Raw genomic sequence first — 14,590 nt, 5'->3', positions numbered from 1 at the left:
AGCTTAATTTGAAGAAACAGCCTGGATTTGGTCAAAAAGCTTGATTAGGAGGAGGTTAGGAGCGTTGCAGGAGTTGTGCATTGTTTGAGCTCCTCTGTACATGGAGGGCTGAGCTCATTTGGTGTTCCCGTCTGCTCTGCAGCCATTAGCTCTGATTGTCACACTGAAAGGAACATAATTAACAGCTGGATGCCAAACAAGCGTGGCAAATTGCTGCAGAAGCAGCTCACGAGCTCTTCTGCCTTCTCTTGTGCACTGTTGTGCTTGTCTCAGAGTGTGAATGAAAAAGCTGTCGCTGGCTGGATCCGTGTCCCGGGCACTTGGGTGCACTTTGGTCACTGTGGAGATGCCTCCAGACAGGAGTCTGGGCTGAACATGGTGAGACTGAGGGGTTTTCAGCTTTGTTACACAAAATGCTGCCAGATCGTGTGAACTTCGCTCCCAGGCACTGCTGACAGCCAGATGCTGAGCTGAAATGTGGCAGAGTTTGGAATGAGAGAGGGGAGAAAGAGGAAGGGGGCACAGAAACTGCAGGCTTTGTGGTTGTGGAAGTGAGAGGCACCATCAGTTACTGCTTAGTTGAGAGCAGGAGTCAGCACAAGAGGTGGCACAGAAGCAGAGGGGACATTTGGCTTGGCTTTGCTCTGGCAGGATCTCCAGACACTGTCACAGCCATCCAGGTAGGGATCTGCTGTTTGCTGCTTGTCCTGGTGCCACCTGCTCCAGATGGCTGCCTGACAGAGCATGAAGATTTGCTTGTCTGAAAACCCTCCCTGAGCTCAGCCCCTTTAAAGCTCCAGCCCTGCCAGTGTTTTTCCCTCTGAAAGGTGAGGCCAGGTTGACTACCTTGTGTTATTCCTTATCCTCCCTTATCCTTCCACTGGCTCAAAAATCAAACAGAGGGCTGCAGGTTTGATTGTCCCCAGGTCTTTATCTGGCTCACTGCAGGTCTCTGGTTGCTGATCCAGCACCACACTCTCATGGGGAGAATTTTTGGCTGCTGTGTGAAACCTGCCTGAATTTTTGAGCAGCTCAGAAACCAGAGCTCCTTAAAAAAATCCTTTCTGGAGCTGCCTTTTACCTCATTGAGTTAAAATGAAATCTGTAACGGCACAGTTGCAATCAATAACTCCTGGCCATTTTTCCTTTAAATGGGAGATGAGCAGGAGCCTGTGTGACACAGCTGAGAGGGATGGGGGGGGATGCTCCCAGCTGCTCTGCCAGCCTGGTGGTCCAACAGGTGACTGATGCCTTCAACCCAGAATTGTGAAAAGTAGCACTGCAGGAATCAATGAGAATATTATTTTTTTGAGGGAATGATAGACTCTACCGAGATTCCTATTGATTTTTTTTTGCCTCTCTAATGACTTGTACTACATGCACAATCGGGCAGCTCATTATTATCAGGGGACTTGAGGCTGGATTTCTTGATGCTGACAGGTCTGCTCACAGCACACAGCTTTATTCTTCTGGGACGTTTTGGAGGTATGGATAGAGCTGCCAGCAGAGATGTGCCATTCATCCCTGTGGAGATGGCCATCAAAAAAACTGGGAGGTGTTTGAGTTCAGCACGAGCCGTGCTCTGAAAGATGAAACGGCACCAGGGCTGCCTGCACCACTTCTGTGAGCTACTAACCAGCTTTGGGCAGCTCTGTGTTCAGGAGGATTTTGGGTGTACACTTTACCCACTTACATTCACTCCTTGATCTCATCTTGGAGGTGCTGGCACAGAAATAAACCAGCTGTGGGAACACTTCACTCTTTGGACACCCCTGTTTCCACATCTAGCTGACCAGAGGATGTGGGCCTGAGTGTTTTCTGCATAAAAAATACAATCCTCCTCCAGCCTGCCTCATTTTTGAGAGCTTGAGACGAGTGGGTATCCAATCATTGACAGATCATTGAAATAGCTTCCCATTGTAAATAATAAAAGCCCTAACCACTTTGTTAAACCTCCCTTCTCCAAATGACACAGATACTAAAAAAAAGCTGATAATTGGAATAGCAATAATAGGTTTGGCTTAGTCTCTGGAAGGAAACAGCAATTTCCTGTAGCTGGCAATAAAAATTATAGGGGAGTCCATTGACCCTGCACAGACATATTTAAAGACTGCAAACCACCGGCTGCAGTGGTATAGCAAATAAACACACAATTTAGAGCTCTCCTGAACTTGGGCAAAATTTGTTGACCACCAAAACCATAATTCTTTAAGACTGGAGAAACCCATGGTTTCTACTCTGTGTGAAGCAGGTTGCCAACAATTCCGTGTTCAGCTCTGGGACGGGGGGAGCTAAAGCTGGAACTGAGGCCAAGGGGAGAATGGTGATTCCTTGTCTGGTCCCTGCACCAGCAGCAGATAAAATTGCCTATTCCCAGTTTGAAAAGCACTGCCTGTTGTAGGGCAGCCCCCATGGCACATCTGGCCACAGCAGGTCCCACCAGGGCTGGCAGGTGGTTCTTCAGGCAAGGCAAGCTCAGTTTGACTGCTGCAAAGTCATAATCATAGTAAAGGAAAGGGAAAATGGTGGGTGTGAAAACAGATGGATGAAAAAGCTTTGCTGCTTTCATTGTTGTTGTAGTCTGTAAACAGCAAGCTGTCAGTTTCAAAGAAAAGGGGGGGAAGAAAAGATCATGTGGCTTTTTAGGTTGTGAAGACGCAGCTGTCACATAAACATATGTCCTGCTGCCCTCGTAGCCCTTTTCTGCAGAAAATTGTTCCCATCCAAACACTGAAGAGACAGAGGCAGAACTCATCTTGTTATCATCCATTTCACTTGAGTGAAATGTGCATTTAGGAACCTCACTAATTAGTAGACAGCAGCAGCTCCTTTGCTTCTAAAATGAAAGAATCAAGCTATATTAAAAGAAAGTTTTAAAAAGCCCTGGGAATTGAGGGGGATGCCAAAGCAGGCTCGTGGTGTGCAGTTCCCAGGCTGTGGGCAGGAGCTGTGTGGGCAGAGAGGGCTTGCCCAGCTCCTCAGCACAGGTCCCTCTCCAGAGGGTCCCCAGCTTGTGCTGCCGGTAGGTGCAGGTCCTCCCTGCAGGAACAGGCTGCCAGCACCCTGAAACACAGTGCTCCTATCTGTCCATGCTGTGTGCACTTAAAAATAGAGCCAGGGTTCAGCCTTGAGTGTGGGTACACCATAATCTTCTTTTATTCATTGGCGAATAAGTTCCAGAAAACAAATTTCCATCAATATGTTGAGGTAGGATGTGAATGGGCTCATTCTGCAGTGAGCTTTCAGGATGTGGAGCATGTTGGAAAGTGAGGGTTGGATGAAGAGCTGCAGGATGTAGCCATGAAGTGTTTTCCTGTTCCAGGATCTCAGTGAGAATGTGCCTGTATTGTTCCATTACTGTTTGGCTGTAAAATGTCTGCCTTAACCTGGCAGTGATACAGAGCTTAAGCAGTACTGGCATCTTAATTTAAGTTATTCCAGTGAGTTAAGCCATAACATGAAAGAGATATGCAAAATATGTTGGTTCTCCGGTTATCAATGAGATTGTTGTAGTTATATAAGACCTTGTAAAACTTCTGTGATACCATAAAATGAGAATTAAATATTGCAGGATTTAAAAGAATGTTCAGAAACAACAGAGAGACTGAATTTTGGGGAATTATTTGGGATTTTTTCCTAAAACTTCTATTATTATCTCTTTATTTAATTATTTTTTTCTTGCCATTGCTTTAAGCAATCTGGATGGCTCATTGGTAATTACCCACATTGTTTATTCCTGCTTTGCTGGTGGCTAAAGAGAAGCGCCTTGCAGTGACAGGACAAGAAGTGGTGTGTACAGATTGAAAGATGGGAGATGTAGCTTAGGAAAAAAAATAAAACTGAAAGCATTGTCCCTGCCTATGGCACTTTAAGGTGCATTGCAATCCATTAACATTCCATGATCTTTACTGTGTACAGGAAAGTCCCTTGAAGCAAAAGTAGTATTTTTCAGTAAACAAACATGATTGTGAGAAAGTGGGTTTACTGTTTTTTGAGGGAGATAATTTTTTTGTTTTGGGTTGGTTTGGTTTTTTGGTTTTTTTTTTCTGGGGGGGGGGATGTATTTATTTATTCTGTTTCTTCTTAAGAAGGTTCATGCAAACTTACAATTCTCAGTATCAACCAAAGAAAACTAGAGTAATTTGAAAGGGATCTCATTTTTATGAGACACCAAAGAGGTGAGCAGTGGGGTGATCAGGGGAAAGCAACAGAATAATTAATCCTAATCCAGAATATGGACTAAACTCAAGTCTTTAAACTTTAGCACCCCTAGGAGCCTGGGAGCCTGGTGTCTGTTCAGGTGCTTTTACGTTTTCCTTCTCAGAAGATGCGATTTGAAGTGAAGTTCTGAAGTCCACACACCACAACACTCTAGCCTTCACTTTTGGCAGTGCCAGTTCTCCTGACAGCTGTGGTTGTCCTCAGTGCAGCCATCAGTGGATGCAGATGCAAACAGAACAAATTCTGTCTTCCCAAATCACCCCTTGGGAGGGTCTCGTACAGGAATACACAAATGAGATCACCCTAGACTCTTCTTTTTCCAGCACTGACTAATTTCCCCAGCTTTCTGTTACATTCTGAAATCAGCAGAAAGCAACAAATACACAAGAAATTTTTCCTCAACAAAATGTGAGCAACTGTCCACCTACTTGTAGACTGTAAAAATCTTACCTTGTTAATTTTATTTTACTCTTCATTGCTGAATTTACAGGTCGGCTTGTTGTAAACCAAAAAGTACATCAGGATCTCTCGGTCTTGTGGTTCCCAGCACCATGTGCAGAGACAGCTCTGAAAACAAAGCTGGGATTTTCCTGCTTCGTACATCACAAGCAGCAACAAAGACTTTGGATTTCCAGAATGATTGGCAATTCAAACTCATTACCCACGAGGCAGAGGGGAGTGGGGAGCTCTGTGTGCAGCTGTGGTGGCCTTGCAGTGCCAGTGTTGGTGCAGGGGAGCTGATTTTTGAGGGACAAAGGGGTGTAACCAAAGAGATGTCATTGGTTTGCTGGGATAAACAGCTTCAGTCCCACTCTGGAGCATACATAGCTGGGAAATGGACATGGTTTGTCCTCGAGGATCCAGGAATTCCTTAAGAGATTTTGAAGGCAAGGTCAAAGGGGGGGTTTGTCCTGAGTATCTTGTTTTGAGACTGCACACGGGGTGGCTTGTATCCAGATTGTGTGGCATCACAGAAAGGAATCAGAGGGGATTGCTGCTGTGATTCCCAGCATGGATCCTGCAATCATCCCCTTCCTGTGTGCAACAAAAGCGTGAGGAGAAGGCACAGTGGGGCTGTGTGTGTCTGCTCCAGCCAAGGAGGATGTGTCACAGGTGGAGCAATTTTCCCCAAGAGCAAATCCAGATTTCCACAAGGCTTGTCCAGTTGTTTGAGGACGGAAGGAGGTGCTCAGCAGTGCTTTGCTGGGCTGTTGTTCCCAGAGCACAGACAGCATCCATATTAATGGAGCATTGTTAGCACAGTAATTTATGCTGGATTCATTACACCTGAGACGTGTAGAGGCATAAAGTGCTCTGCAAAGCCTGCGGCAGATTAGAGCTTGCAGCAGATTAGAGCTCTTTAACCAAGCAGCACGTTCCCATTTGGATGACAATCAGGCTGGACAGCAGCAAGCCCTGCCAGGAAGGGCTGTGCAATGAGGAGCTGGGGACTCCACAGAGGTTGTGTTTGTGGCAGTGGTGGCCTGACAAGGCTGCTGAGTTTGAGCTGTTTGTGAAGCCAAATAGAACATTCAGATCCAAATCCTGTTTCCGCAGCTCTGCAGGCTCCAGGGTGGGTTGAACACAAAGTGTTGGGTTTTGTCCCAGCTCTGCAATGAGGAGCTGCAGTGGTGAGGGTTGTTAGAACAGCTCGTTTGGCAGAGGCAGCAGCACAGAATGTTGGTCTGCTCCACATCCATCAGAGAGCTGAGATATTCAAATGACTTCTTTGGTGTCTGTTTGCCATGTGTTTAAATAAATACCCAATTTGCGAAATTTGCAGTAATGGTGCATGAAAATGAGATGTACAGTGGCGTGTACTTTTGACCCAAGGCTTGTCAGTCTATTACAGAGCAGGTCATTTAACTGGGAAATTCTATTAGCTAATCAGGCACTTCTGTGGGACCCATCACTCACACATGGAGCGTGGAGAAACGTGCTGTCACTCCCAACTTTTCAATACTTCAGAGAACCAACTGCAGGCAAGTCCAATAGTCTGGAGTGTTTTATGCAACAAGAACTGTTGGTGGTATTTTCAAAGATGAAGAGCAAGAAAAGATATGTGTATTTTTGGGAGCTTTTTAAGGGAATGTGTGTTTATTGTAGATGGGCAAATTACACACTGTGATGTTTTCCTATATATTTTTCTTGTGTTTTTTTTTATTTTTCAGGAAACAAAAATCAACTGTGTCCGGCTGGCAACAAAAGGTATGTGGGTCTCTCTTTCCTGCAAAACACAACACCAGAAATGTAAAAACTGCAGTGGTGGCACAACTTGATTACAGTTCCTAGTCAGAGAAGCAGCCTCTTTATTTCCTCTTTTATTTTTTTTTTTTTTTATATAAAGGAAGTTTTTCAAGGCAGAACAACAATTTCCAGGACCACTCCACTATATTTGTGGCCTTTGATTATTTTTAACGCAGGGTATAATTCTCTGTGGTTTCTCCTTCCCCTCGTTCTGTTGACAGCTTTTCTGTCCTGAGGACTGTTCTTGCTCTTGGCAGAACATCACTGAAAAAGTGACATTAACTTCCCATTCAATTTGTTCTCTCCACAACTGTACAAAGTAGATAAGAGGAGATCTGGTGTAAGCCTAACCTTGTACGCAGCGGGGCACAATTCTTACATCACGCCATTTTCATGGTATAATTGAACAAACTAGGAGAGAGCAGTCCTGATTTTCACTGTGGTGAGCTCAGCACAGACCGAGCTGACAGGTCACACAGAGCAAACCCAAGACAAACAGCCCCAGGTTGGTTCACAAGGTGTAGCTCTTGAGGGACCAACGGTGACAATGTCTGAGCTCCTTCTTAGAGTTTACAGCTCCTTTTAACAACTCTTCTTAAGATTTCAAAATCACCCCAGGGGCTACTTTTCCAGAAAGGATGTCAGACACGAATTTATTTGTAACACAGAGTGGCTGTAAAAAGATTTCCCCAACACAGGTTGTAGTCTGCAAAGGAGCAGTAGGGAAATGCTGGGATCTTGCCATGGGCTGTGCTACAGATGATCTCCACCCCCAAACTGAGCTTTGCCAGCTTGTGCTCTTGCTGCTTTACTGTCGTGTGCAATACCTGCATGGCTGCCTGTGGAGGCTTCGAGAGTTCACCAAAATTGCAGGAACCCAGAAATCCTTTGAGGCACCAGCCCATTTTTTCCATTCTTTTCCATCTATTTTGACTTGTGGCAGAAGTTAATGACTTCAAGGTCCTTTCTCCTGATCCTTTCTGCATCTGCACTTGCAGAGGAATTGGGAGGGCTCAAAGAACCCCCATTAACCATTGGAGAGCATTTTCCATTGCCCTGTAGAGACAGCCCAGGCTGTGACAGCCAGGCAGGCACTGGGGTGGGAGGTGGGTTCCCACCTGTGCTGCTGTTTTCCCTGCTCAGACTTGGGAATGCAAACTGGTGGGGCTGTAAGCAGTTGTGTCACCACTGAAATCTGAGGAGGAGGAGCCATTTCTCCCATTTCCCCTTCTCATCTGTGCCTCTGGTGCTCCCCAGCCCCTCTTGTTCCTTTCCTGTTTACAAGTGCCTTGTAAAATCTTTATTTAATTCATTCTCTGGGTTGCAAACATTCTATGTGTCTCAGTCTGTGTGTCTCCTTCCTCTCAGTTTTCTCAGCTGGTAGTAATGTAACCATTTCAAATACCTGATTTTGGCTTTCTGGTGGTAGAAGGAGCAAGAGCAGGACTGGGTGAAATGAATCTCCACAAGCTTTTCCAATAGCACAGTCTCTTCATGAGGTCAGAGATACTGGATTAATTAACTTTTAAAAACCTGTAGTTCCTTCCATTTCAGTTGCTCATTTTTCTGGAGCTGGTGGAAGAATGTTGTCATGCTAGCAGGAAAGGTATTTGCTCTGTGACTTTTTAAAAGAAAATAACTTAGCTTGAAAAATCCCACTCTGGTATGACCTTTTGTTTGCATTCTCTGATTTGGATACCTTAGTAAAGTGTCCCATAAGTGTTTGACCTTCAGCTGACTTCTGCAAACTGAGGTAATTTTCATTAACCCTGTTGGGTCACCAGGAAAAGTCACTGAGCCACCCAGTCAATGAGCCCCCTCCTTCTGTCGGTTCTGAATGTCATCCCTTCTTAAAAAAGAATCTCCTGCTAGGATTAATTTAATAAGAGATACAAAAGATATGGGTAGAGCCTGAGGATGTGGAGAGCCACTGCTTTTTGGTGATCTTATTCTTTTTTCCTTTATTGACTTGAATGGAAGAGGACAAAAAAAGATGGTAGTTCTAGTGTTTACTCTTGCTGTCTCAATTCACATCACTTTTGATTCATATCACTTTTGATTTATAGGTAGATATCTTATTCCTCTGTGTGGAGTGCAGAAATCTCTGTGGAAATCCTTTTCCTCTTGGCCTGGCTCTGAGCTGCAGTGCTGTAATTCCCCGTGGCTGGCCCTCAGCACGGAGCCTGGAACGCCCCAGCTAATTTCAGCCCTCCAAAGGAGCAGGGCTGGCAGGCAAGGGAGCACCACAAGCTGTGGGAATGTCACAGGAGCTTCCACTGCTGAGCTGCAGCTGGACAACGTGGTTGTGTGAGCTTTCCCACAGTTTCAGGTTTCCTTGTGTCCTGTGCATTCCCACCATACATTAACTCCATATGGATAAAGGGACAGCCCCTGGAGAGGGGTGCTGGACCTGGCCTCTCTCTGCAGTGGGGCAGTGCACAGAGACACTCACAAAACTGTAATTGCGCTGTGTCCTGATGGAAGGCTGATAGCTGGAATGTTCTAGATGACCTCCTGTGTCTGTGCTGTCTTCTGTCTGCTTATTACATTGATTATCCTTAATGGCATTGCTCTGTATTCCCCTTTATTTGCATTGGTGTTTTCCTGAGGGTACAAGGAGCAAACCTGAAGACTGTCTTGAACAAAATCAGCAGAGCTGCCAGTGAGGATGCCACTGTGGTGTCTTTGGGAATCAGGAAAAAAACCCCTTTTTTTAGAGTCAGGGTTAATCTCAGCATTAAAAGCTCTCCTTTGATTTGGTACCAGAGGGGAAAAAAAAAGAATTGATACAAGAAAATAAATACATACTACTTGTGCCAGACTAAATGTTCATTTTGGAACAGAGGCCTAATTTTCCCATTCCCAGACATTTGTCACTGCAGCAGCTCCATTAGCAGCAGTGAAATGAGTTCTGATTTACACCAGTGACAGGAAGATTAGGATCGAGGCGTCCTTAAGCAAGGCAGGAATTCTCTTGAAGAGCTGGATTAACAAGGGCACTAAACGTGAGTGTGGGAGTAATTAGGCAGTGAAATGTGTTAGGCATGTGTTACTGGGGGATTGTAACACATCCTGGGTGTTGCTGCAAGGCACCTGCTCAGAAGCCGAGTCTCTTTAATTGCTTGAGAGATGCACGGGGCTGTTCCACGCCTCTCCTCCAGCAGGCTGCCAGGGAGTGTTCGCTTTCTGTGTCCCAAGAAAAGGAAAGCAGAGCACTCTTTAAAAGTGGTTTAGTCCACTGAAAAAAAAAACAAACAAAAAAAAAAAAAAAAAAAAAACAAAAAAAAACCCCCTTAAATTAAAATTTGGAGCTTTCCCAGCTTTTCTTCCCTCCTCTCTAGCCAGAAATAGGCTGCTCAGATGAGCGCTTTTCAGCTCAGCCCAGCTCCCTGGTGCTGCTCTCCCTTCATGGTTCTCTGAGTGCTGCTCCTGGTTAGATGAACTTGATTCTTGTGGTGGCAAGAAAAAGCTCTCAAATCCTTTTGTTTTGGGTTATTAAATGTTGGGAGGAGGGAACGGCATCAGCATTTCAGAGCAGCAGGTCCCTAGCTGGGCCAGCACATCCCCTGAGGTCCTTTCCCTCCATCCAGTGCCCCCCTGGGAGGGCCAGTGGCAGGGACCCACCAGCAGCCGTTGCTGGGTGACCTTGGGTGATCCATCAGGAAGCTCCCGGTGTTTGTCCGCTCTGTGTAGCCATCCCACACTCTGCCAGCATGTTAAACATTATGAACCTTTTGTATCTACATGTGTATTTCTTTTCAGATTCCTTGGTCTCAGATCTCTTGCCACTTCCCTCCTCACATGGGCTACTCCTATTTTATTTTTTTTAATCTTTTAATTACTGGACTAATGTTATCTTTCACAGCATTAGGCACTCGGATGCATCTCATTAACATAAAACACTCTTTAAAAATGTTTATAATTAAACCTCAATTTACCAGCTCTCTGCCATACAATCTTCATTCAGATGGGTTATTTATAGGTTTTGCCATTTGGTTTCCTTGACAGCATTTGTTTTAATATGTCCCATTCTTTCTGAATTAACTGACTTGTTCTCCCTGTCTTAAAGCAACATATTTATATCGACACTTTATTAGAGAAAATTGCAACCTCTTACCAAGAGAGAGCGATTACCTCTTGTATTCCTAAAGTGCATTAAATTAATTTCACGGTGTAATTGAAACCAAGGCAGAGGGCTCATTAATGGTTCCTTATCTCCCCATACTCATTTCTTCTTTCCTTAAAATGTGAGTTCTTGCAAATGAAAGAATGGAGCTATAATAACCACTATGAGGTACATTTTTATTTTATTTCCTTTTTTTTGTCTCGTGCATGCTGCCTGGGAACCATTTTGCTTGTTCTTAGCAGTGATAGGTAGACACCAGGTGACCACGAGAAACCCGCCCAGCCTCTTGAGCACAGGTGATTATCAGTTCAGGAAAAGGAAAACTGGTCAAGCTTCCAGAGCTCTGAGCAGCTTCATGACTTCTTGCTTAATACTTGTTTTGCATGAGAAATTACTTTTACCGTTGCTCCAACTACAGTATAAAGGGGGGCAGTGCTTTCGTGGCATTCCTTCAGTGCCAAGGTGGAGATGTGCCTGTGCTCGGGGTCAGCTGAGGGCTCAACACCCCTTAAATCTTCACAGCAGCACTGGAGTGTGGTGGGAGAGCCCCATGCATCCCCCTCTGCACAGGCTGAGTGACCCCCGAGTGTGCCTGGAGCTGAGCTTGCACCTCCAATTAAAGCTGTGCCGTCGTCTGGGGCTGATTAGTGTGCTTATTTGCAGGCAGCTGAGTCCTGCTGTCAGAGAAACGGTGGCGAGAAAAGGAAAACTTGATTCTGTGAGCCCTCTGTGGAAGAACAGAGGAACTATAGAAACTATAGTTTCTATAGAAACTTCTGCTGGAGCCACAGATGCTGCAGAGTTGAGCCTCACCGCAGCAAGTCACTCACAGTGGGGAGTAAAGTCACTCACAGTGGGGAGGTTCAGAACCTCTCCAGGGCTTGGCAGTTTCCATCAGAAGGAACTTAGAGGTCTGTGTGCCATAAAATTGCCCCATCATATGTGGCACTGGATCAAGATCACCATTAACTCCAGAAAATTTAAATGTAGAGGGGACATCCCATCAGCTTGTGGAAATAGGTTCTCCTACTTCAGCCTGATGTGCACAGAAGGAGTGGCTGAGATGTGACAGCGTTCCATGAGATTAACAGGAAGGAAGGGTTGCTTTTTCAGTGTTTAGATGGATTACTTTTCTCTAGGAATACTCCTCTCCCAGTGCTGCATGGTTAATCCTGCCTAGTTATGACTTCCTCAGCCAACAATTATTTCAGTTGTTGAAATAATTCAACAATCCTGGTTATTTAGACATCAGGACAGCCGTGATGATACAGGGGCAGAAAGGTGCTGGGATTACTGGGTAGTTCAAATGCACTGGAATAATAGGTCCTGATTTTTGGCAGTGCATCAGCACAGGAAGAAGGAAACTTCCTGGAGAATGTTGAAATCTCAGTAAAGAACCTGGCTCTGAAATGTGACCAGGGAAATCTTGGGCTCGGGGGGAGACTGCAAAAAATCTCGATGGAAAACGAGGAAGGGAAAAGTTTCTGCTGTTCCCACGTTATTTTGCTGCACATGAAAACTGTTGATTTAATAACTCCTGCTCCCTCAAATCCATTGAAGAGGCTTCTTTTGTTTCCTGAAATACATTCTGATTTTGTAGACAGATAATGTATTTTTTAAACAGATCTAATCCCACTTCAAATCTGTTTGTTGCTGCATTTTGTCTTCTAATACACTGGAGCATTATTCCTTTGACAGGTTTATTCTGTTTTGTGCTATTTATTTCAGAGGAGTTTATCACACTTTTTAAGTTGAATGCGTGAAAATGGTTGGTTGGTTTTTTTCCCCCTGAAACAATTTTCTGCCTTCTAAAAGTTATTTTTTAGCACAAGTTTCGTGTACCACTATCCCTTTTGGGGCTTCCTTATCCCAGGGCACAGCTTTGAATCAGTGCAGAACCTGGTGCAGAATGGGATGAGGCCAGGAGTCAGCTGAATTTGGGATCTCCAGCCCAGTGTCCAGAGGTTATTATCTGCTCCAGAGCTCTGCTGCATTGCCAGACCCTAATCCTGGGCTCCCCAATTAAAATAGGCAGCTGGAGGGATGGGGAGAAGCAGCACAGTGTTTAAGATAAAATTTGGGATAATTTAGCACCAGGAAACTGTGAAGACATCACCTTTGTAATTCAAAGCATGCACTGCCAGGACACAAGTAGCTTCAGGGAAGAAAGGTCTGTGGAGAAATGAAAATAATATATATTGCAGATGTGTGAGCCGAACCCTCCAGAAATTAAGCAAGCAAGGGTTTACCTGGAGCAGTGGGGAGGTTCTTGCCCCTTTTCAAGACCCACCTGGTGGGAGAAGATGCTCCTGGCCCTGTGTTGTGGCTGGCTCTGAGGCAGTGTACATTCATGCCTGTTTGCAGGTAAATTGGTAGGCAGGTAAAGGAGTGGAAATGAAAGAAAAGTCAGTAGCTGGACATGAAAGCCACGAGTGAAGGTCAAATTTAGAAAGCATTTCCTTTGGTTTTGCTTTACTTCATTTGAATGCAGGGAGCATTGGGCAATTCCTCGCTTTTGAAATGTAGGGGTTTGTTTTTCATCTCTTCTGCTTGAAAGTTTGCAGGAAGAGCCCTTTGGGTGTCCCTTGGAGTCTCTTCTGCACAGGGGCTGAGAGGAGGGGCAGCAGCATGAGGGGAGGCAGGAGGGGACTCTCATGTTTTAAAGGACAGTGGGGTTTCATGTTCCTGACCTCCACAGGCTCACACCAACTCATTTGGGTGATCAGGATTTTGTCTCCATTTCCTGATACCTGCAGATCCTTTCTAGAGGTACTGCAGATCACTTAAAATGATTTTCATAAATAGATTATCATTGTCAGTGTCCTTTAACACGACAGACCCAGGACTGTTACAAATACATGATGCCTGTTTCCTCAAATAGATTTTGATAAGCCAGTATTCAGAAACAGGGATGACATTTATGAGCTTCTGAGCTTTTTCCAGGAGCTGGACATTAAAACTATATGGTTGGATTAGGCTATGTGATAAAATTACAAGGAAGGTGTGAGACTGTTTTGTAGTGTTACTGTAGAGGAAAAGAGAAATCTTCATTCCAGTCTTGCCTGGAAGTGCTGCTTCAGCTTGGCAGAGCAGAGGGAATGTCCTGGTGTTGATGCAGCACACGTGGAGTGTGCGTACACAGACTCCTAACGCTGCCCAGCTGACTCCCTCGTGCTGGGAGAGACAGAGAAATTCCTGCTTTCCATGCTGCTCCCCCAGCTGGGGTGAAGCCTCACAGGGCAGGTGTTTGTAGCTCACCTGCGGCACCTTGGTGCAGTTGGGCTCAAAAGGTGACTTTATCTCAGTGTTCACCTTCTGCCCACCCCTGGGCTTTGCTCAGTGCTTTTGCAGCTTCTGCAGCTGCTGGGGGTGTGGATTTTTCATGATAATCATGGTGAGAGCAGGGTAACTACATACAGGGGGCTGACTGGAGACAAAGTCCACAATTGTGGTGGATCTGTTGTATATCCATAAGGTTATCAGGCACTGAGAAGTCTTTGCCTGTTACCAGTCAAAAGGTTGATCTCCCTGTGTCTAAGGCTTTACAAAAATTAAGTCACAGCAGTGAATTTGAACTTGTCATATTGGTAATTGTACTTGTTTTCCATTTTTATAATTTTGAGCTAGTTTTTAAGTACAGTTCAGCAAAAGTGAAGAGTTAAAATAGAAACATGCTCTCACCCCCTGAACCATCACATCACTTGTTGGCATCACAGCAGCTCTCTTTAGCTGGGCTCTTCTTTCAGGGAAATGGTAGAACCTTTCTTTTTCTTGGAAGATATATTTTTTATATTATAAAAGATATATTTTCATATATCTCCTTTTAGCACAAATTAAGGGGTCCTGTTCTGAAGAGAGAGGAAGAAAAACAGGAGGAGAAAAGAAAAGCCTTTGTGCTGGATTTGCCTGGAATCTCCAGAATCAATTATTCACTTACAGCTATTTTTTAATTCTCATTCAGCTTAGCAATGCTGATCTTGATGCCTCACTCTGTGT

General features: G+C 44.8%; 1 protein-coding gene across 5 annotated transcripts in view; it reads left to right on the top strand.

Annotated features, from left to right (window-relative positions):
* Positions 1-14,590, top strand: part of PTPRT (protein tyrosine phosphatase receptor type T) — a 339,897-nt gene that overhangs the window by 241,390 nt on the left and 83,917 nt on the right. For 3 of the 5 annotated variants that reach the window (XM_066198770.1, XM_066198772.1, XM_066198771.1), the window contains exons 14-15: positions 6,105-6,203; positions 6,393-6,429. In XM_066198770.1, the coding sequence (XP_066054867.1) occupies positions 6,105-6,203; positions 6,393-6,429 (136 nt within the window). The remainder of the gene's footprint in view (positions 1-6,104; positions 6,204-6,392; positions 6,430-14,590) is intronic. The other 2 variants (XM_066198774.1, XM_066198773.1) reach the window with 1 other exon arrangement.

This window comes from Chamaea fasciata, unplaced genomic scaffold (assembly GCF_029207755.1).
Source record: "Chamaea fasciata isolate MVZ Bird 193981 ecotype frontalis unplaced genomic scaffold, bChaFas1.0.hap1 SCAF_17, whole genome shotgun sequence".
NCBI classification, from domain to species: Eukaryota; Metazoa; Chordata; class Aves; order Passeriformes; family Sylviidae; genus Chamaea; species Chamaea fasciata.
This window is presented reverse-complemented; position numbering and strand designations above follow the sequence as displayed.